This window comes from Cervus canadensis, chromosome 29 (assembly GCF_019320065.1).
Source record: "Cervus canadensis isolate Bull #8, Minnesota chromosome 29, ASM1932006v1, whole genome shotgun sequence".
Lineage (NCBI taxonomy): Eukaryota > Metazoa > Chordata > Mammalia > Artiodactyla > Cervidae > Cervus > Cervus canadensis.
In genome coordinates this window covers 20,316,914-20,340,418 of record NC_057414.1, presented here as the reverse complement: position 1 = coordinate 20,340,418, position 23,505 = coordinate 20,316,914, and the positions used below count along the sequence as shown (strand labels likewise).

Below are 23,505 nucleotides of genomic sequence, written 5' to 3'. Positions count from 1 at the left end.
CTGCCAATACAGGAAATGTAGGTTTGATCCCTGTGTCGGGAAGATCCCCTCTGGTAGGAATTGGTAACCTCCTCAAGTATTCTTCACTGGAAAATTCCATGGATAGAGAAGCCTGGAAGTCTACAGTCCATGGGGTCCCAAAGAGTCAGAGGCAACTAAGCACTTAGGCACACAAGGCTGGTTAACTTATTAGAGTGTCCAGGTTAACAAGGCCAAAATCCAGGCTTTAAAGCCCAACTTGGCCAGTTGACTTTCCAAACCATTTCTGACAACACATGTAGTTAAAGAAATCTCTTCACTTCTGAAGACTTAAAAAAAAAAACAAACAAAAAAAAACCCTACAAATTACCTTTGTAATTTGTATTAATTACAAAGGTAATTAATAAGGTAAAAATGGTGTCTTGTTGGTCACTGGAAAACTACTATTTCTATGACAAGCACATATATCTTCAGGATTATTAGAAATGCACCTTCCAAAACACAACTATTGTTAATTCTATGGCTTTAGGTAGGATACTTGCAATGTTACCTACTCTATCCAGAAAACCCATGGCACTACAAGGCAGTTACTTTACATATTGTAATTAAGTTACAATTACTTTATTATATATTAGGACCTAAAATAACATTCTGGACACATGAAAGTACAGGACATGTGGTGAGAACACAGGAATTTTAATTTTGTAAACCATACATTCGAGTAATCAATAACACAATGTTGCCCACAGAGAACTGGGCCCTGGGCTGAAAACTCGTCTCTTCCCCAGTGCGATATCATACACGACTCCCAAGAGCTAACAACAGGTCTGTCCAGATGCTAAGACCAGGGACTTCGAAATCTCCATCTTGAGCCTTACAGGACTTCAGGGCAGTTAGAACTTCATCTTTCAGAGGCGGAGGGGCCTGACAGAGGCTTTGAAACCTGCTCAACAACTCCTCCCAGGGGACATCCTGGGGCTCAGTTCCAATCCAAAGGCCTTTCGGAAGGTCATAGTGCAGTTGGCGACCCCAGTTTGTGAGCAGACCTAGATAGACAGGGGACAGCTCTGGATGGCGCCCCGCCACGGATGTTAAAACCTCGGCTGGGAGGTTGCGGCAAAAGGCAACCACGACATCTGATTTCCCCAGAAGCCAACGAATCAACTCTTGACCCCCGTCTCCCGGTGTTCTGGGGCTGCCTACTTCCAATTCCTCTTCTTGAAGCCGGGGGGACGCCGGCGGCAGCAACAGCGCGGCCGCCATCACCTTCAGGAAGTTGTTCTGAGGCAGGCGCTCCCACAGGCGACTTAGAAGCCTGCCAGGACTCTCCGCTTCGGCTTCCCCCACCTCCTGCAGACGCCTCAGCAGCAGCTCCGCCTGTGTCTTCATCAGTGAGTCCTTCTGAAGGACCGGGTTCTCTCTGTAGGCATGGAAGCGCAGCATGTGGGCAGCGGTCCGGCAGCGGGCGAAGCGGGTCAGGCTGCCCTGGAGCGCCTCCTCCTCGGCGTCCGGAACGCCGGGGCCGGGAAAGAGCTGCTGCAGCAGGCAGTGAAAGGCGGCATCCCCGAGGGCCGGGTTCGCCAGTAGTCGCAGAGACAGCAGCTGCTCACAGTGCCCCAAGGCCTGGAAGTTCGCCAAGCCCGGGGCTAGAGCGGGCCCAGAGTCACCCTCCTGCTTCCACTGGTTTTGCAGTCGCCGCTCCAGAGCTTTGCGAATATGGGCATGGCGGCCAAAGCGCCTGTGGATGTGGCGCAGGTAGCCAGCCCACTGTAAAGCCCTGCGAACGGTTGCGGGGTCCCAAGTGCGGACGTGGGTTGTGCGGGAGACAGCCAGAACCTCAGAGAAACGCTCCAGGTGCTCCAGGAGCGAGTCCATGGGGCGCCGCAAGGCCTTACTTCCGCCTTCACCCTGGCGACGGAGACTCTTTGCATACTGATTGGTGCGTCGGCCAAATGATACGCCTCCCTGCAATGCTATTGGGTAAAGTGCCTGTCAATCTCACAGAGGCCTTAATCCGGGTACCTGGACTCCGGGAAATTTAAGCCTGAGCGAAGGCCTGTATTTCATCATGGATGTTGAGGGGGGTTTTAAGCAAGGAAGATTTAATGAAGGGCTAGGATTGGAGAATTACCGGATCCACGTGGGAGATGCTGCTGCTGCTATTTACGGAGGTCTCCGTGCTTCCTTTCGCTTTAGAAACAATCTCTAGTAGAAAGTTCCTGAGTTTTGCGTGAGTAAATCTCTGTTAAAGTTTATCATAATTGGGGAAAGCCAGAGACGTGCTGTTACATATAAGAAAATGTTATTAAATGAAAATTTTAGTTCATTTCAGTTTAGTAAAAAGGTACTGACCCAAGTAATTAATGCCAGACACTACGCTAAAGCCTGGGCCTTGACCTTATCCTTTCATTATTAGAACTTGAATTCTAGGTTAAGTGAAACTTCAGGATTAACACTTTCTTAAAATGTTAAAGGAATTTAAATTTTTGTTTCAAAGTTTCACTGTTGTTTTTCGTTTTTGTAATTTCCAAGGCAGAATAGCTAAATTGACTCTTATTTCACCCAGCTAATTGAACTAAGTGGCATTGAACTGTGGGAGTTAAGCATTTGTAAACAAGCATCAGAAAAAGAGGCTTTCACAAAAAGCCTACCTCATATGATCCTGGTGAGGATTAAATAAAATGATAAATGTGAAATGCCATCTTTAGTATTTTGACTGTCTTTTAGTATTCATTCTATCATTAGCCTTAGTCTCTTTGCATAATAAAGATGCAGTTTTGAGGACTGATTGCAGCTCACAGTGGAGGGGTAGGCTGCTTTGAGCTAATTGTGTTAATCCAACCCTCTCTTAATTTAGGAAACCCAGTCTTAAGCAGACCAATGTGTAGCATTTCCTAAGGACAGAAATTTGTTCAGAAATGGCCAGGTGAATCAATTCCAATCAGTGAGGCCTGTATGATTATTTTTCTTACTCTTCAGAGTTGGTAGATCATGAACATTGACCAGTATGAAGAGATAGTTGTATTGGACAATGCAGCTGTATGCAAGCTGGGTATCAAGTATGCTTAAGAAATTGTTTCTTCCTCTTGATGCTGTTGAATATTTAATGAAGCCCAAAGCTACCAGATCCATCTCTTTCCCTGAACCAATAGAATTTCAGAATCACAAGGAATACATTGGAGTAAGACAACTCTCAGATTAACCCTGTTTAAGATTATAGCACTATATATTCCCATTTCTTTCGCCAGTTTTATTTTCTGTTGCTTTCAACTAAATATATTGAAGTAATACCAGCTCTCCAGAACACCGGTGTGTGGGGCATATAAACACTCTCTGAACAGTGCTATTATTGTTAATGTTATATAAGCCTCCGAAGTGAATATCTTCTCATGTCTTCTCCAAATTCTGTTCCTCCCTAGCATAAAAGAGCAACCACCAACACTATGGTCAAAGGTGGAGAAAATTTTAGCAAAGAAACACACAGCTTGATGTTGCCATATTTACTGTTGGTCCTGAGAGATATCTGATGCATTCTTTTCCTATGGACTATTAAGACTTGAAAAATCAAGTTGTGCCATGCTCTAGGTTAGGTTTCATATTTTTAGTTATTTTAAGAGATGCATTACATCAGAAGTTATACAACACTATGGAACTGGGAGACCAATGAAAACATAGTATTCCAATGCCCCTTTGTATTACTCTGAACAATATTATATTCACATACTGACACTTATTTCAGTCCTCTGCTTGTGGAAATAATGTTTTTTTATAGGAACAGGCAGACCTGGACTCTACATCTTCAGGCAGGGCAGACTTAGAGGATTTTTTCCTCTCATTCTAGAATTGGTTTCATGGAAGGAAAGTGCTTTGGCATTTTGCAATTACTCCGAGGGCAAATACTATGGGCAATGGTTACACCTGATCCTAACTCAGTTACTTGATTCAAGACTGAGTTTTGAGTAGGTCTCTTTATAGCCTCTAGTAGCGACAATAAATAACAGGCTGATACAACTTTTGAAGACAGATTTCTTATGGAAACTTTACAAACATATTTGCCACTTTTTGTGACAATGCAAACTCTTTCTCAGAGGTGATTATATGTCTTAGTGGGAGTTATTTATATAAAGTCAAAAATTTCTTTGTTTTACTTGCTTCCCTTAAAAGGGGGAAAGTCATCAAATGAATTTTAATGGACCGAGAACATTAGATGTATACAGGGTAATTTGACAATGAAGTCCAGGAACCAATGGCTTTATCTTGCATCCTATGTTTCTATACCTAGCCTCTGATCAGATTGTACAGCATTGTACCAAATCTCAAAAATATTACATTTATATATCTTATACAGAAAAAAAAAAGGTTGATCTTTTTACTCTTTGGAACTGTTTTCAGAAAGGTAACTGACTATAACTAAGCAAATGTTTTTCTGGATCTTAAACTTTTCAATCAGTGTATGGTGGGAAAGTTTACAACTGTATGTCAGAAACATTGATCTCCTTTGGCCTTGGGGAGTCTGAGTGGAGTCTGGGAGACTGGAGTCATTGCTGAGATCATGAGAGATCTGATAATCCATTCTTCAGTTCTTTGGACATGGTCTGCCACTTGGGCATCTACTCAATGACTAGAGACAGTGCACATTGCAAGAAGTTAACAGAGGAGTTCTAAATGTCCAGAGAGACAGGGCAAACACTTGTGTGTTCAGAGGAAGATGTTGGAGGAAGGATTAGAGGGTGAGATCTGTGGGCATGGATCTAGATGGTGGCCCTAAATCTCTGTTTTCACAAATTGGAGACACTTGTAGTGGATGTGACTTTAAGTGGCCTCACAGCTAGCAGCATAAGGACTGCCCTGACAATGCATGTTTATTCTGAAATTTAGAACTTAATTAAAACTTTGGGACACCTGACTTGAAGTTTTTTTTTGGACTTGAAATTCACTTCCATCATTATAGTAATGTTTAACATTATATTCACATTATGTTGCCTTTATAAGGAAAGGAAAAAAGATCTTTTCTTTAAATACAACCACATCCCATATAAATTTTAAAAGGCTATAAAAATGGTTTTACCTATTTTATCAACAACGTTTCTAGTCAGGTGTCTTAAGAATAAGAAGAGAACTTTGTTAAGGTCTTGCTCAGGAATTGTGACTGACCCTTTCAAGCATCAAAACCAAGACTAAAAAAATATGAAAGAAAGCATGATTAATTTTCCTATGTGAAAATTTTTGTTTTAAATATTGTTAGGAAGTTTCATATAAATTTAATATGTAGAATCATGTCTATTTAAAATATCATATAAAGAGAATGCAAAAAGAATTTTTTTTCACCAAGCCTTTTGTATGTAGATCTTTATCAACTTATGATGGGATTGTCCTATTAAACCGATCATAAGCTTAAAAATATATTAAGGCTATCCCCAAGAAAAAGAAATGCAAAAAGGCAAAATGTTTGTTTGAGGAGGCCATACAAATAACTGAGAAAAAAGAGACGCAAAATGCAAAGGAGAAAAGGAAAGATATACCCATCTGAATGCAGAGTTCCAAAGAATAGCAAGGAGAGATAAGAAAGGCTTCCTCAGTGACCAATGCAAAGAAATAGAGGAAAACAACAGAATGTGAAAGACTAGAGATCTCTTCAAGAAAATTAGAGATACCAAGGGAACATTTCATGCAAAGATGGGCACAATAAAGGACCGAAATGGTATGGACCTAACAGAAGCAGAAGATATTAAGAAGAGGTGGCAAGAATACACAGAAGAGCTATACAAAAAAGATCTTAATGACCCAGATAACCATGATGGTGTGATCACTCACCTAGAACCAGACATTCGGGAGTGTGAAGTCAAGTGGGCCTTAGGAAGCATCACTACAAACAAAGCTAGTGGAGGTGATGGAATTCCAGCTGAGCTATTTCAAATCCTAAAAGATGATGCTATGAAAGTGCTGCACTCAATATGTCAACGAATTTGGAAAAATGCATTTAATACTCCTAACCTGCCAAACACTATAGCTTAGCCTCACCTACCTTAAATGTGCTCAGAACACTTACAGTAGCCTACAGTTGAACAAAATCATGTAACATAAAGCCTGTTTTATAATAAAATGTCAGGTATCTCATGACATTTATTGAGCACTATATTAAAAAAGAAATGTTTTTTATGGGTACAGAGTGATTGTCAGAGTATTGATGGTTGACCCTCATGATCCCATGGGAGCTGTCACTCACCACAACTGCCCAGCGTCAGGAGAAGGAATCAGACCACATAGCTGTAGCCCATAAAAAGATAAAAATTCAAAGTATGAGTCTACTGAATGCATGTCACTTTTTCACCATTTTAAAGTTGAAAACTCCTAAGTGAAACCCTTGCGAATTGAGGACTGTTTGTATGCATACGAAATTCTCTTTGGTTGACTGATGTGTGCCATAACACACAAAGATTGGATAGCACTGCTCCAACCGAGGCATTCTAACACAGTTAGCTAAGGAAAGGGGGCAAAATAAAGACCACTGCAATTCAAATTAGCTTGCCTTAAATTTTCTACAAGTAGGCCAAGAAGAAACTTAGTTGGTTAGATATTCTCCTTTTGCTTTTCCCATATTTCCCTAGCCATTTTCTCTTTTCTTTTCCCTGTTCTGTGCAGAGAACTGGCCTGATGCTTACTGACACTCAGTCTTGTCCCCCTGGCCCTCTGGCTTCCTGCTGATTTGACCAATGAGAGGCACTGGCTATCAGAAAGAGGCGAGGGATGTCACTTTTTTCTTTCTTTGCTCTCTGCTAAGGGCTCAGGATTCTGGTTCTTTCATTTACAAATTCCTTGAGGCCTCGCTGAGCTTCTGATACCATCTAGTATTCCCTGCAGCCTCCGGGACTTCCTGCTGTTGCTAATCCCTGGATGCTCTAACAGACCTTGTTGATTTCCTTAACCCTGACCTTGCTTCTACTCTGTTAAATTACCTTCAGAATCCCTGCTGACTGTGCTGGTTTCCTGCCAAGGTCTTGACTGACACAGTCATCTGCGTTTTCAACCATTCTCATAATTAATATAAGTCCGTGAGTCATAATATTATCAATCAGTGTGTGTTTAGAGAATGATGACTAGTCTAATGCAGTGATTCCCAAATACCTGTCATTGCCAGACACTCCTGCCAATCTATGACAAAGTCATCATTATTATAGTGATATATGAAAAATAGATGACAGAACAAGGTGAAGTGTTTTCATAAGTATGGTAAATTTAAGTGAAGGGAAGAAAGTATTTCTTAATAAAGGTGATGTTTAAAGGCAATTTTGTGTTTTCTTTATTTGAAAAAAATGTAAAGTTTGCAGTTATTTTCTTAGACATCTACTTTAGAAAATTTCTATGTGTTTATAGGTATACATTTGTATACGCAATATATCTATTGCTAAATAAAAGATAGGTTATAAGCCCGTGAAATCTATAATTATAATCTAAAGTCTCTTGTCTCATGTGTGGAAAATGAAGGGTTTGCAGATGGACCCAGATTGTGAAGACCTTGGAATACTACAGTAAGGAATAGGGTCTGTGTTCAATTGGCATTCCGATTCTGTTGACAGGTTTTAGAGCACAAGAATGACATAATCATATCTGTTATAAAGCAACATGGAGAATTGCTTGTAGCCAGCTGAGACAAATGGCTATAAATGGAGGTCCACTAAAGAAATATTGTAGTAGTTCAGGTGTACCAAATGACAGTTTCACTGAGGATGTAGCAGAGGAAACATTTAAAAAGGGGTGGGGAGTGAGTGGTGCTCAGACTTGAAAAATTCCTTCTGAAGAAGAATCATTAGATCTTAAGGGAGGGAAGAATCAAAATTACTCTGCACATTCAGGTGATTGAGTGAAATCCCTTTAACCTTTGGAATGGAATGTGAATTGGTATTGATTTCAACTAAAGTCTATAAGTGAAGAAGAAGGGGAAAAAAGAGCCAATCATGGCTCAGTGGAAATGTTTTTTTTTTTTTTTTTTTTTAAGCATCCACAGAATGTTTATTTACTGTTTAAATTATTCCATATTTTCATATACCATGAACAAAAAATATTAATCTCAGATTACTATCTTTCCTCACACCTTCAGGATCCCCTGGGTTAGCAAATTAGGTAATAGAGTATTTTATTAGTGATTAGTGAATACTATGGTTACTCCAGAAGAAATCTTGGTTGCATGAGAGTAATGAAAAATATGGATTGAATTATTCAAAAGGCAGAATTTAAACAAGAATTTCTCCCCTTCCTTAAATAATCTCTCATCCAATTCCTAGAATCTTAACATTTAGCTTAATATTTCTTGGATTGCTAATATTCAGAAAGAAAGTAAATACTTTAATTAATCCCACTGGAAGAAACTCATCTGACTTATCATTATTATATTTTTTCCACTACTTGAACACCTATTGGAAAATATCGGTATCTAAGGGCCAATGGTGAAATTCATATTAACGTATATTGATTCTATATAGTTTTAACACTATATAGCAATACACAGATTGTGCACCCCCCTCTGTTTGTGTGTTTATGTGTGTATTTGCATAGAGGTAAATAAGATGTAATTCCTAAGAAGATACTTGAACTAAATAATTGAACTAAATTTATTTTTAAAATTTCATTTTTCTTTTACAACTGGTAATTTTTTTTCCTAATGTCTAAACCAGAAAGATAAAATATGAATCAGATTCTCTCTTTACCTTTGAGTTAGAATTTTGATTTCGTGGAGGAGAACTGTAATAATGTCTAGGTGCCTTTATTTTTATCCCACAGTTATCAGAGTATTGCTATATAAGTACCTGCCAGGAAGGCATTTTTTTTCCCTCTGGTTCAATAACTTTTTGTGTCTGTTGTTCCCATTTTCAAGTCTCCAAAACTTTTATGTGAATTCTTTCAGCACATTTTTTTCATTATTTCCCAACCTTCTTTTTTTTCTGGATGGCTGAAGTTTCCAGACATATAACCAGAAATGTCCTAAGAGAATTAATATATAAAAAAGGAAAGCTAAGAAAAATAGGCATTTTAATACATGCAAATGCACAACTCATACCTTCTTTAAAAAGGTGGTAAATGAATTGATCTTAATATTCTCTCACTGGGTAGCAAATATGGTGGAAAAGTAATCAAGAAACTTTTTAATAACTTCCAGACTTAATCTAAGTTCTTAGATTGAGCTAGTCTGCTAATATCATTAATGTCAAGGAGTATTTTCCCCACAGGTTCCTAGCAGTTCAAAACAAACTGGCTGAAATAAGACAAATAAGTGATTAAAACAAAATTCACAATGTCACAGAGACATTTTATGGGTATGTAAAAATTCTTTCTGGTAATGCTTTTATCATTTAGTTACCAGATTTTAAGCATAAAGAAAGGCTTTAAAGGGAATATTCCACCGGATTTGATGAAGCACTCCACTTAAGGGGCAAGAAGAATGTCTAAAGCAAACGTGCCATAGTTAATATTTCTTTTCCCTTTTTTCTTTTGAGTGGGTTAATGAATGATGTTTTCTCACAGTTTGCCTATCCCTATTTAAACAGATCCATTGGGTAAAACTCCCTATTTTTGGTTGTCTTAGAACATTGTGTATCTTCACTTTCCCCCTACTTTTAGTAACTCTTGTATTCATGTGTTTTATTGATGCTGGATGTAGAGGAGGGAATGTATACAACTGAACATCATCTCTGTTACCAGGATGTTGGTAAAAGCCGGATCCTTTTGAAGATGTTTCAGTATTCCATGGCTAATTCAGCATGTTAGAACATGCCAGAAGTTCAGAACAAGGGAAAATTTACAGAGGATTCTAAGACAGAAAGTGGAAGGTAGTAATAATAATAAAGAGAAGATTAAAAAAAATTATATATATACACACACACATAAATATATATATGTAGTAGATTAAACTTGACTGTGTAATAGGAAATATTGATAAAATTTTCAGAGATACACTTTGCTAAATAATAATTAAAATATGATAAAGTTAGGGATGGCAAGCAACAATATAATTTAAGCAAATAAAGAATGCCAAACCTTATAGTAAAAAAAGATGTTAGTAAATATTATAATTTTTAAAGCATAACATTCTTAGTGAGGAGAAAAACAGTTTGGTGTTCTTATCCTCCAGGCAACCAGAGTATCAGTTCTGCAATTCTGTGTAACAAGAAATGATTAAAGTGAACATTATGTTCTTCTCCAGCTCTCTGATGTGATGATTTTACTTAGTTTGTTTACAGATTTTAATGAAAAGGGAGGGGGAGCTTAATTTAACAGGATGACTGAATACCTCTAACAGTGTACTTTAAGATCCATTTACCTTTTATTGCCTGTAATGGCTGCCAAATTTCCCCTTTTTCTTCTCTACTTTTTAGAGCCCAAAGGACACTAAATCTAGCACTAAACTTCTAGCAGTCCAAGTATTTTCAACTTTAAATCTATGCATTCCTGCCTTTTATAATCTCATTAGGTATATGGTTGAGGAACATAAACTATGAATACTAATCTGATACCCAGATGATAAAACATTGGAAGAACTACCAGCACAGCATTAAAAGAAATAGGCAATTGAACTGCCAAAAGACAATTCTATTTTGAGAAAAGTAGAGTATTTGGAAACAGAATCATAAGACATTTGACTATGCTAAATTGTTTTTCTATGGCATCTCTTTTGGACAATAATCCCCAAATCAAAAAGCCTACTTTATGCTCTACCCATGGTAAGTGGCTTAGTTAAGTAGTATTTGTACACTGCCAAGTTTGCTTTCTAATGTTAAAATTTCCTTCCTTCTTATTGTCTTCTTTCTTTCTGACTTTTTTTTTTTTCCATTTCTGCTCTCTCATTTGTTTCCATAGACGGTTAGAATAAGACTCACCAGCTTTGTTTAATACAAAGCACTCAGTGAAAGGGAGCTAATATTTTGTGTAACATAGGAGCTCAAAAGGTTTTCCTGAGTGGTGTGCTGTGGTAAAGAATCTGCCTGATGGTGCAAGACACGGGTTAGATCCCTGAGTTGGGAAGATCCCATTGAGTAGGAAACTGGCAACCCACTCCAGTATTCTCGCCTGGAAAATTCCATGGACAGAGGCTCCTGGTGGGTCGCTCCATGGGGGTCGCAAAGAGTCAGACATGACTGACAGCATAGCACAGCACATGCGCTCAAAAATAGTCAGAAACATATGCAGGCTTTATTTTACAATGTTTCCTTTAAAAATACACCTTGCCTCTAATTTTACTAAACTAGCCTGCTTCTGTGCGTGTGTGCTAAGTCGTGTCAGTTGTGTCTGACTCTGTGTGACCCTGTGGACTGTGGCCTGCCAGGCTTCTCTGCCCATGGGGATGCTCTAGGCAAGAATACTGGAGTGGGTTGCCATGCCCTCCTCCAGGGGATCTTCCCGACCCGGGGATTGAACCCATGGCTCTTATGTCTCCTGAATTGGCAGGTGGGTTCTTTACCACTAGCACCACCGGGGAAGCCCCAGCCGTATTTCTAGACCAGCACAGTCTTGTTCTTTCCTTTCTCAACTACTGTGGCTAATGTTTCTTGCACCTGGAATCATTGTCTTCTCTTCTGCTTCACATGAAACACTTCCTTTTATGCTCCAAAACCCAAACCAAATCCTCCCTCTTTTATGAGCCTTTCCAGGTAGTTCCAGCTGAAAGTAATCTGTTTCACTTCAAGATTCTTTTAACATTTGTGGTTGGATTGTTAATTTGTCATTTACCATTTACTGTCTTTCAGCAGAAGTTAGGTTTGTTTTATGATCCAAATGCTTAATGACATGAACCAACTGGATCCATCTCCATGCTGGTCATATTGCTACCACCCAGATTGAATTCAGTAGTCATTCACTGTGCAGGTCCCTCTTCTACAAAAAGGGCAAGAATACATAGGCCAATTACATTTTCAAGTGGATTTGTGTGTCTCTGCTCCAGCTTAAATTATTTGTATAAGTGTCTTTACTGGTATTTTTAATGTCCACAGTACTTTTTGTAGTACCTTACAGGACAGAGGAATGCAAGGTGATGGGGTGGGAAAAATACATACTTTCTATGATGGTTAGACTTCTTTTCATTAGACTTTGAACTCCTATAAAGTAGGGGTTCCTTTGGTTCCTAACATAACCACTGATACATGGTTGGTGTTCAGTAAGTGTTAAGTTCAACAAAGTTGGAATCAGGGATTAACACCTGGGATTAATACTTTTTTTGCTTTTACATTTACCTCAGGCAAGTTACTTAAACTTTTGAGTCCATTCATTCACAAACAGGAGATAATAATATTTGTCATAAAGTTGTTATGACTCAATACAATCATGTTTGCAGGGCACCTAGAACAGCTACTAAATACAATTGCTATTAGAGAGTTCTCTTTCTCATTGAAATACTATGTCTTTGTGACCCCATGGACTGTAGCCCACCAGGCTCCTCTGTCCATGGGATTCTCCAGGTAAGAATGCTGGAATGGGTTGCCATTCCCTTCTCCAGGGGAATCTTCCCAACCCAGAGATCGAACCCGGGTCTCCTGAATTGCAAGCAGATTCTTTACCATCTGACCCACCAGGAAAGCCCCGTATATATTCACATATATATGAATTGGTAGACAGGAATGAAAAGGATATTCCACCCATTAGGACTGGCAGGACCAAAAAAAAAAAAAAAAAAATGAGGCAAGCAAAATCCTTTTGGGAAATAGTTTATTCATTTTTTCAACTAATATTTTTTTGAACCTGTGCTATGTGCCAAATTATGCCCTAGGGTTAAAATAATGAATAAAATAGAATCTGTTAATGATGTGACCAACAAGGGATGATGTGACCAAAATTTACAAACAGCTCAAGAGACTTAGTAGAATCAAAACAAACAACCCAGTCAAAATAGAATCTGCATCAGCAAGACCTAGTCTAAGAGAGAAGAAAATTTCAAATAACCAATATGGCAACCCACTCCAGTATTCTTGCCCGGAGAATTCCATGGACAGAGGAGCCTGGCAGGCCGAGGTCCACGGGGTCTCAAAGAGTCGGACACAATGGAGCGACTGTCACTCACTGAGTTAGGATTAAGATACGAGGTGTGGCAGTTTTAAACATGGCCTGAAAATATTTGATGGTCTTCCACCCAAATATTTAAAGGATAAACTCCAGTTGGCCAATTTGACTAATAATGCATGACAGAAGGGATGCCGTGTGACTCCTGAGGCTAGATCCTGAAAGGCCTTGCATCTTCCACTTGGTTCTCTTTGACTGCCTGCCCTCAGGACATTCCTCTAACAACACTCCCTCTTGGAATCTGACCATCATGCTGTATAGAAGGCCAGTTTGCAAGGAGAATCCTTCATTCATCCAGGCACCAGATATGAGAGTGCCAAAGCCTACAGATTGTTCCAATCCTTAACTGTTTGAGTTTTCCTACTGTTGCATTGTTAGTCACTCAGTCATGTCTGACTCTTTGTGACCCCGTGGACTGTAGCCTGGCTCTGTCCATGGAATTCTCCAGCCTACAGTACTGGAGTGGGTGGCCATTTCCTTCTTCAGCTGTTGCCAGGAGAAAGCCAATTCTGACTCCATGTTGGAAACTGTTTCTTTGACTTGCTTTTCTTTTTAACTTGCTTTAACTTTTTAACTAATGGCTTGCCTGGAGGACGCTGCCCCTCTGCTTGACTGTAAACTAAAGTGCTTTTGTCCAGCTCCTAGAGAGATAGTTTGTTTCTGCCCACCTGTGAATAGAGGAGTTGAACACACCCCTTCCAAAGGCCGGTCATTCCTTTGGAGATGTTTTGCAAAGCTGAAGACCCTTTCACTTTTCTTCCCCCCCTGCCTCTCCCTCTCTGTTCTGCCTTTTGACGTTAGTTCCTCAATGCTTCTTTCTCTCTGATCTCTGTGGGACAGAGATGAGCCATCCAGGCAGAGCTCTGTCTAATATTTTCCATATAATTCATTAGCAAAATTACATGGTGGTTATTCTACATCACTAAATGTGGGGTGGTTATAGAACAGTTGCAACTGGAGCCTTAGATGATACCCAGGTGAAGGTGCTTAAGTCAAAACCTGGTTGAACACTATATGAGGTCTGTGGTGACCCAAGGAGGAAAGAGCAGATAAAACCAAGGAGGGTCTTGGAATGCAGGAACAGAAAAATCAGACCCTTATCATCCTTCCCTCTCCCATGTAGTAACTATTAATGGAACAGTATAACCTGTCTCCCCTCCTACCCCTGACCTAGGGAGAAGGTATTTGCCCTACTCTTCCTCCACCCAGCATATGTACCTCATCCAATCAGCAAATGACCTGCAAGACCCCTATCCCGATCCTTGTACCCTGGGTATAAAAGTGGACTAAGGACCTCTGTTCAATGTCAGTTCTCCCTTGAGCTGGCCTGCTGTTCTAACAGCCTCTCCTATTCTAATAAACTTTATTTCCCTCTCATTCTGTCTCATGTCTGGAAATTCTTTTCCAACCCGTGCCTGGACCATGACAAGGTCATTATCACTTAATGGTCCAATAATATTTTAAACCCCTCTACTTGAAATTATTTAAGTGTTTTTTCTTTCTAAGTAAGCATAAAATAACCTGTAAGAATGTGTAGGTCAAAATGATAAGAAGTAATTAATATAATTTTTACTTATTTTTTTTCCTGCTAAAGCAGATTCCTTCTCAATGTGAAGTGCGTTCCTCAATCTTTATGTTATGAAACAAAAGAACAGACCATAAAGAGTTATCGTCAATGGAGAGTTTTACAACTCTTTCTAGTGGTTAGAAAATGGAAATTTTCATCAGAGGGAAAAAATGTAGTTGTATGATGTTTACCCCTGAATTAATAACCAAATCTGTTAGGAAATTAATTGAATTGAAACTTGAGTACTGCTATTAAGAGTCTAAACTTAGTATGGTATTCAAGGCCATCTAAAATCTGAGACTTCCTTGGTGGTCCAGTGGTTAAGACTATACCTTTCAATGCAGAGGGTGTGGCTTTGATCCCTGGTTGGGGAGCTAAGATACCACATGCCTTGTTCCCACCCCGCCACCCCCACCCCCACCACCAAAAAAAAAACACTTAAAACAGAAACAGTATTGTAACCAAGTCAATACAAAACCTTTAAAACTGGTCCACATTAAAAAAAAAAAAAATCTCTATCAGAGCCTAATCCTCATTACTACCCTCTGTCATCTGAACCCCCAGCCTCCCCAGACTGCCTCCCATTCCCTGAAGACTGTATACGTTCACACCTCCATGCCTGGATTCACTTCCTCTGCCTTATCCTCTAGGGTCACCCTTATCACAACTACACCTCCCCTGGTTCCAGAGACAATGCTGATCTCGCTTCGGTTTGCTCTTCTCTAGAATCTGCCTTAACCTAATTCTTCATTTGTCTGTTTCCTCCACCCAAGGAAAATTCTTCAAGGGAAATAGTTTGCCTGATTCATCTTTGTCGTCCCATAGTACCCAACTTAGGTACTTAATAAAGATTTTCCTAATAGTTAAAAAAGTATATAAGAAACCTTCTGAGATAAGTTTATGATATGGCAAGAAGCATTCCAAAAACATTACTAGAGTCTCCACCCATTCTTTAATTCCAGAATTGAAAGCAAGCATAAACACAAAAATTACTGTATTTTGTTGAAATCATAAACTCCCCAAATTGTGGAAATTGGCATTTGTTTTAGAAAAAAATGAGTGTCTCTATTTATGGAGACATCTGTATAATTCTCATATTTAATTTGGTTCCACTTATAAATTCCGCTTCATTGAAAAAATTAATGTACGTTCTGGCAGGTCTCATAAATGCCTCCTCTGCTGGCTCAGCAAAGAAACCAAACCATAAGATGTAAATCATATACTTTCTTGGTACAGAGCTTAGCTGTATTTCCTTACCTTCCATGTCTCTTTAAGACGAACTACTGAAATTAGCAAAATTAGTGCAATACTTAAGACTGAGTATGTGAGATTTTATAAAATATTTAATAATTCTGAAGAAGAGTGTTATGTAAACATCATGTCTCTAGTACACCTTTGTGCTTTCTCTGCTCCTTGGATCATACTTTCTTCTCGTTTCATAGAAATATTTTTATTTACTAGACAGTAAAAATATCTTTACGAGGTGTTGATCTAGGGTGGCCTCGGCCTGCAGTGGCTTGGAGCGGGCTTGGGTTCCCAGCGGAGATTGGGCTGGGTTGTGGCTGTGAAAGCACCGGATGGTAGCCAGTAGACCAGTGGTCAGTGACAAGGGCGCTGGAATTTCAGCTTTGCAAGAAAGAATTCCCACAAAGAGGGAAAGTAGTGAAGCAAGTGAAGTATTTATTAAGGGGAAAAAGGTGCAACACGTGGATTGACACGGGTGGACTCAGGGAGAGAGAAGGTCATTGAACTGCATCCTCCTAGTGTTTTGAATTGCTTTTCTGGGGCATTTTCTTCTGGATTTCCTTTGGCCAGTCACTTTGATTTTCCTGTTTCACAGTCCATATTTGGCACACCTCAGGATTCTCCCACATGTGTGTGTGCATCTCTTTAGCCAAGATGGATTTTACCCAAAAGACATATGGGCAGAGAACACCCTTTGACATCACTGCCCTTTGATCCTCCGAGGAGCCTTGCTGTGCGTGTGTAGTCTAGGCAGTCTCCTGACTTTGCCAACAAGAAATCTGTGGTCTAGGCAGGGCCCAGCCTTCTCCCTTAATTGTCCTGCCCATCTCGTCATGGAGTTTCGATCCACAGGGAGTGAGTCTCCAATTGCTTTACTCTGGCGTGGGTTGGGGTGGTGGGGGTGGGTGGGTGGTGGTGGGGGACTGCTCATCTGCCTTCTGTCTCAGTGTCCTATTATCTGAATAAAACTGCGGATCAAATTTGTTCATGAACAAGAAACTAAAAATGTTTGAAAACAAATTAGAATTTTTTCCCCCCATTTATTTTTATTAGTTGGAGGCTAATTACTTTACAATACTGTAGTGGTTTTTGTCATACATTGACATGAATCAGCCATGGATTTACATGTATTCCCCATCCCTATCCCCCCTCCCAGAAATTTTTTATTTCAATCGCCATCTATACTTTCTACAAACTATAAAACCATAGTATACACTAGTTGCTGATGTCTCTTCTGATTCTGGGTTTAGATTTTTGGGGTCTTAAACTTGGCTGTCGGAAAGGCGATGGCACCCCACTCCAGTACTCTTGCCTGGAAAATCCCATGGACGGAGGAGCCTGGTAGGCTGCAGTCCATGGGGTCGCTAAGAGTCGGACACGACTGAGTGACTTCACTTTCATTTTTCAGTTTCACGCATTGGAGAAGGAAATGGCAACCCGCTCCAGTGTTCTTGCCTGGAGAATCCCAGGGACGGGGGAGCCTGGTGGGCTGCCGTCTATGGGGTCGCACAGAGTCGGACACGACTGAAGTGACTTAGCAGCAGCAAACTTGGCTCTATGTTCTGAAACTTCAAGTTTTCCATCATCTTGTGAGTTGCAGCAACACATGTCATTAATGAAGAGAGTTGGGTAACCGCCTTGCTATTGTTCTTAATTCAGTACATGACAGACACTAACACCAATTAAGAAGATCTGCCTTAGGCATAGAACATTGAAAATATTCTCTGATGGTGCAAATAGGATTGATGTGGGAAAAAAAGGAAGAAAAAATAAAACAGAACTGTGTAAAGGAGAAATTGAGAGTAAAAAGGGTATTCATATATTGGGGGAAAAAAAGAAATGTGTAATCCAGGTAAGCTATAAAGAATTACTGGAATTAACAAAAAAAACTTAAAAAGCATCTAGAAGTAAATTTTATACTTTGACAAATCCACAACAAAAGGTAAAGCAGTATGAACAAATGAAAACCATCCCCATGCTTTATTCATAAACCATAAGATGTTATGAGCTAGAGAAAATTGCTGTTGGTGGAAATAGTCCAAGGTAGTTCAAATTACAATGGATATCGTGCAAAAGTATTGCTTATTACTCTCCCACTAATGATGTCTGTCACTATTGTATGTGTGTATGTGTGCGTGTGTGTGTTATAGCACTTCCAAGCTTTAATGCCCGACATCTCATTTTTATTTTTACCCTATTAAGGTTTTAATAATCTTTACTCATGTCTATTTTTTTCTTTAGTTTTAACTTCTACAATGTATTTTGAAATAAATTACAGAAATTCATGAGCACAGGGGCTTATGATTGTTGTATTTCTCTAGTGAGGAAATAGAGTAGGAGATAGTGAGAAGGAAGGAACATTTTAAGAGAAAGGGCAAGGAAGTAGAAAAAATCTAGAAATTATTTGAGAGGAGAGGAATTCTACGAGTGTAGATGTGAAGAAAAGGAAGTAGTGAGGGTAAAAACAGTTCTCCATCCCTTTTTTCTTGTTTTTATAAAATGTAAGGATTCTTTTCATAGCAGGACACATCAAAACACCTTGACCCTTGGATAGATGAAAGTCAGAATCCTCTGTTGCAGCTCCAAGCGAGAGAAGGCTGCCAGGCAGAGCCACAGAAGCAGTTTTATCCTGGCACAGGGTACCAGCAAGCTGGAGCTGTAGGGGGCAGCCTCTGTATGGCAAACTGCTGGGCTGAGTTAGTTTTTGCTCCCTGTGAACTGGCTCATTTGAAATCCTTTGTGGACCCCCAGGGTATTGGCGAGGGGATCTCCCGGGTTCTGATTCCTGGCCCCGTGAAGATTAGGGCAAGTCCACTGTGGTTCAGAGTGTGCGAGCCCAATAAGGGAAGTGGTCAGGGTGCAGAGGTAATTGGCTGCTCAGAGGGGAACTGACCAGACTCTCAACCCAGAGCCTGGAAACTGGGTCAAGACAGCCTAAAAACAGTCAATTACCAATATAGTATATATTCTTGGGCCAGAAAGGGAAATGAACATATCCATGTGTGTATGTGTGCTCAGTCGCTCAGTCATGTCCTACTCTTTGCAACCCCATGGACTGTAACCCGCCAGGCTCCTCTGAAACACACAAACACACATGCACACAAAAAGAGAGCAGATAAACTCTAAATATAAAGAAGGGAAAGAAGAACAGAGAAAGCTGTAGGGAAGGAAAAAGCAGGTTATCTCCTGAATCACAAATTCTTTATGAGCTTATTTTCTTTCTTAATCTTTAGGTCATGACTGCTGTTTCTTCACACTCTTTCTTCCCCAAGGCATTGGTTGTCAAATGCAGCAGCCAATTATGTGAGCATTATACCTTGGTCCATAATCATTCATTATTCCTAAAACATTTTATGAATATTTAAAATCACAATTTAGTAATGAACTAGGTCTCCCCAAGAGTTCTAAAACAATTGGTAACTAAGCAATTAGAGATGAGAATATTTCTAATTTTTTTTTCATTTATTTTTATTAGTTGGAGGCTAATTACTTCACAACATTGCAGTGGGTTTTGTCATACATTGATATGAATCAGCCATGGAGTTACATGTATTCCCCATCCCAATCCCCCCCTCCCACCTCCCTCTCCACCCGATTCCTCTGGGTCTTCCCAGTGCACCAGGCCCGAGCACTTGTCTCATGCATCCCACCTGGGCTGGTGACCTATTTCACCATAGATAATATACATGCTGTTCTTTCGAAACATCCCACCCTCGCCTTCTCCCACAGAGTCCAAAAGTCTGTTCTGTACATCTGTGTCTCTTTTTCTGTTTTGCATATAGGGTTATCATTACCATCTTTCTAAATTCCATATATATGTGTTAGTATGCTGTAATGTTCTTTATCTTTCTGGCTTACTTCACTCTGTATAATGGGTTCCAGTTTCATCCATCTCATTAGAACTGATTCAAATGAATTCTTTTTAACGGCTGAGTAATATTCCATGGTATATATGTACCACAGCTTCCTTATCCATTCATCTGCTGATGGGCATCTAGGTTGCTTCCATGTCCTGGCTATTATAAACAGTGCTGCGATGAACATTGGGGTGCACGTGTCTCTTTCAGATCTGGTTTCCTCAGTGTGTATGCCCAGAAGTGGGATTGCTGGGTCATATGGCAGTTCTATTTCCAGTTTTTTAAGAAATCTCCACACTGTTCTCCATAGTGCCTGTACTAGTTTGCATTCCCACCAACAGTGTAAGAGGGTTCCCTTTTCTCCACACCCTCTCCAGCATTTATTGCTTGTAGACTTTTGGATAGCAGCCATCCTGACTGGCGTGTAATGGTACCTCATTGTGGTTTTGATTTGCATTTCTCTGATAGTGAGTGATGTTGAGCATCTTTTCATGTGTTTGTTAGCCATCTGTATGTCTTCTTTGGAGAAATGTCTGTTTAGTTCTTTGGCCCATTTTTTGATTGGGTCATTTATTTTTCTGGAATTGAGCTTCAGGAGTTGCTTGTATATTTTTGAGATTAATCCTTTGTCTGTTGCTTCATTTGCTATTATTTTCTCCCAATCTGAGAGCTGTCTTTTCACCTTACTTATAGTTTCCTTTGTTGTGCAAAAGCTTTTAAGTTTCATTAGGTCTCATTTGTTTATTTTTGCTTTTATTTATTTCTACTTTTGTTCAGCAATTCCCCAGTATTATAGGTGAGAGCCTTTATATAATCTGATGTATTTGTGAGGAGGAGGAATAGAAACTGAATACTTGTGTGTACACATAACATTTACCTTTAAAAGACTCTGTTGTTTTTGATTCACACTCTTACTGGGCTCCACTGACCACACAAGAGCTTCCTTTGAATATCAAATAGCAATACCAAATTTATGCAAAACGAGAAACCTAATTTCCACCCCACTCAAAACAAGATAAGGCAAAACAAAACAAGATGACTTCTTCCAAAGTCTTTTCCATTTCAGTAAACTGCAGCATTCCTTACAGAAAAAAATTTTGGGGTCCTTGTTGTCTGTTTAGCACACTGCCTCGTCATCCATCACTGATAAAATTTAAATCATAATTTAAAATAAAATTCATAGTGGAATAAGTCATGCGTGTATTATATACTCGGATTTGATGCTCACATAATTCATCTTTTTCATTACAGAATGTTTAAACTGGGAGAAAAGAGTGTGAAGCAAACAGAAAAGAATAACCATTCAAAAACTATCCAGGATTTGATTCCTTACTCTAAGTCCACTGCTAAACTACTCATCCAAGTCACCATTACCTCTCACCTGGATTATTACAATAGGTATTAAACCATCTTCCCTAAACTTAATCAATGTCTTCCTGCAGTCTGTTCTCCACCCAGGAATCAGAGTGACAGCTTTAAACTGTAAATCTGATCACGTCACTCCTCTGCTCAAACTCCGAGACAAAGGCAAGTGCTTTAGAAGGCCCTGTGGGTTCTGGACCACTGCCCTCCCCCAATCTCTCTGACTTTTTCTTCTGCTCACCCTTTACTCATCTCTGCCATAGGAGCCTTTTTGATTTTCTGGAACGTTTGATTTGCAGCATTCCCCTGGCTCGGTGACTTTGCGCTAGCCGTTCCTCTGTCCTCAGTGGTCCTTAGGGATTCTGCATAGTGCACTTACTTCCTTTGGGTTTCTGCTCGGATGTCACTGTATCAGTGAGGCCTTCCATGACCACCTATAACATCTGCCGTCTCTCAGCAATTTCCATCACCTTTACCCCCTACTTAATTTTTCTGCAGAGCCCATCTAGTGTCACTTGATATGTTGTATGTTAATTTTATTGGATTATTTGTTTAATTTCTGTCTCACTTTGGTAAAATATAAGTTCTATGCAGTTAGGGACTTTGCCTCAGAAAAAAACAAGGCATGCCTCATTAATTTGTTGCTAGCAGAATAAATGGTACTTTAAAGGGAAAGATGTTTCAGAAAGAAGATTCTTATTGATTTTTTATTCAACATATGTAAAGAGATACAAGATATAATATTGATTTTCTATTCAATGTATGTAAAGAGATAAAAATCCTAGTTAATATATGTAAATAAACAGTGGCTACGTTTGGTATGCTGGGGAAGGAAATGGCAACCTATTCCAAGATACTTGCCTGGAAAATTCCATGGACAGAGCAGTTTGGGGGGTTACAGTTCATGGAGTTGTAAAGAGCTGGACACTGCTGAGCACATCCGCATGCATGCACATTTATTATATTGCAAGATTAGTTGAACATTTACATTTATTTTGTATTCATTAGCATCTTTTGATGCTTAAACATGTACTGAAAGTATATGTCAGAACTCAGTCATTGTACTTCATTTCAATTAGAATACAGTGAAATACTGGCTTCCCTCATAGCTCAGTCAGTAAAGAATCTGCCTGCAATGTAGGAGACCTGAGTTCAATTCCTGGGTCAAGAAGATCCCCTGGAGAAGGAAATGGCAATCCACTCCAGTATTCTGTCCTGGAGAATCCAGGGGCAGAGGAGCCGGCAAGCTATAATCGATGGGGTCACAAGAGTTGGACACGACTTAGCAACTAAACCACCACAGTGAAATACTGCTTTCATTTTTTTCTTTTTATTTTCAAGCTAATACATGATTATTTTCATCCTAGCATCTTAATTTGCATGGAACATAATGAAATTTAGATTGCTGAGAATCAAGGATTAGAATATTTAAATCAGCACCAATGCTTCTTTCCATCTATTTCCCCCGCGATGGTTAATTTTACTTGTCATTCTGACTGGGTCACAGGGTGCCCAGATATTTTGTCAGACATTCTAGTGGCTCTTGGAATGAGATTAACATTTCAACTGGTAGCCTGAGTAAAGCAGATTGACCTCCCTAACGTGGATGGGCTTTATCCAGTCAGTTGAAGGCATAAATAGAATCAAAAAGCCTGAATCTCCTCAGAGTACTTGAGAATTTCTCTTACCTGACTGGACTTTGAACTGGAACATTACCCTTTTCCTGCCTTCAGATTCAAATTGAGACCTTGCTCTTTCTGGCTCTTGCTCTTGCTGGTCTTCAGAACGGAACTACATCATTAGCTTTCCTGGGACTCCAGGCTTGCCAGCTCATCCTGTAGATCTTGGGATGTCAGCATCCATAATTGGATGAACCAATTCTGTTTAATAAGTCTCTTTCAGTCTCTGGGCTATTTAGTCTGTTTAGGGTGCAGCAGCCAAATAAATAGCTGCCTGCCCAGACTCCCATCTGTCCTCTCCTACAGCTGAATCCAAAAGAAAAGAGATGATTTTATGCAGAGTTTGAAAGCTTCTCGTGAATTTTCCTACTCAGAAGCTATTTCTCAGTGTCTCCTGCTGTGTTCTTTGTGTGAGTTCTTTCTCATACGGCTATGAGGGGTTTTACTTAATTCTATGTGATGTGGAACCTTTAGCTGAGTTAGGATACCTGACAGAAACAATGTGTGTTCGTTGCTCAGTCGTGTCTGACTCTTTGCAATCCCATGATCGCAGGAGATCATGGGAGAGCCCACCTGGTTCCTCTGTCCATGGAATTCTCCAGGCAAGAATACTGGAGTGGGTAGCAATTTCCTACACCAGGGGATCTTCCTGACCCTGGGATCGAACCCGGGTCTCCTGCAATGCAGGCAAATTCTTTACCAACTGAGCCACCAGGGAAGCCCAACAGAAGCAGTATTCTCTTTTAAAAAATGATTCGGCTTTTTTTTTTTT

At 39.7% G+C, this 23,505-nt stretch overlaps 2 protein-coding genes across 5 annotated transcripts in view; one reads left to right on the top strand and one right to left on the bottom strand.

Annotated features, from left to right (window-relative positions):
• Positions 1–654: 654 nt before the first annotated feature.
• FANCF (FA complementation group F) lies at positions 655–1,882 on the bottom strand. Its single transcript, XM_043451963.1, has one exon. It carries the CDS (start codon positions 1,852–1,854, stop codon positions 775–777), a length of 1,080 nt encoding a protein of 359 aa, XP_043307898.1. The 5' UTR covers positions 1,855–1,882; the 3' UTR covers positions 655–774.
• A 134-nt stretch (positions 1,883–2,016) lies between these two features.
• The window catches only part of GAS2 (growth arrest specific 2), a 167,725-nt gene continuing 146,236 nt past the window's right edge, over positions 2,017–23,505 (top strand). For all 4 annotated transcript variants that reach the window (XM_043451964.1, XM_043451972.1, XM_043451973.1 and 1 more), the window contains exon 1: positions 2,017–2,209. The gene's annotated coding sequence lies outside the window, so the exon portion shown is untranslated. The remainder of the gene's footprint in view (positions 2,210–23,505) is intronic.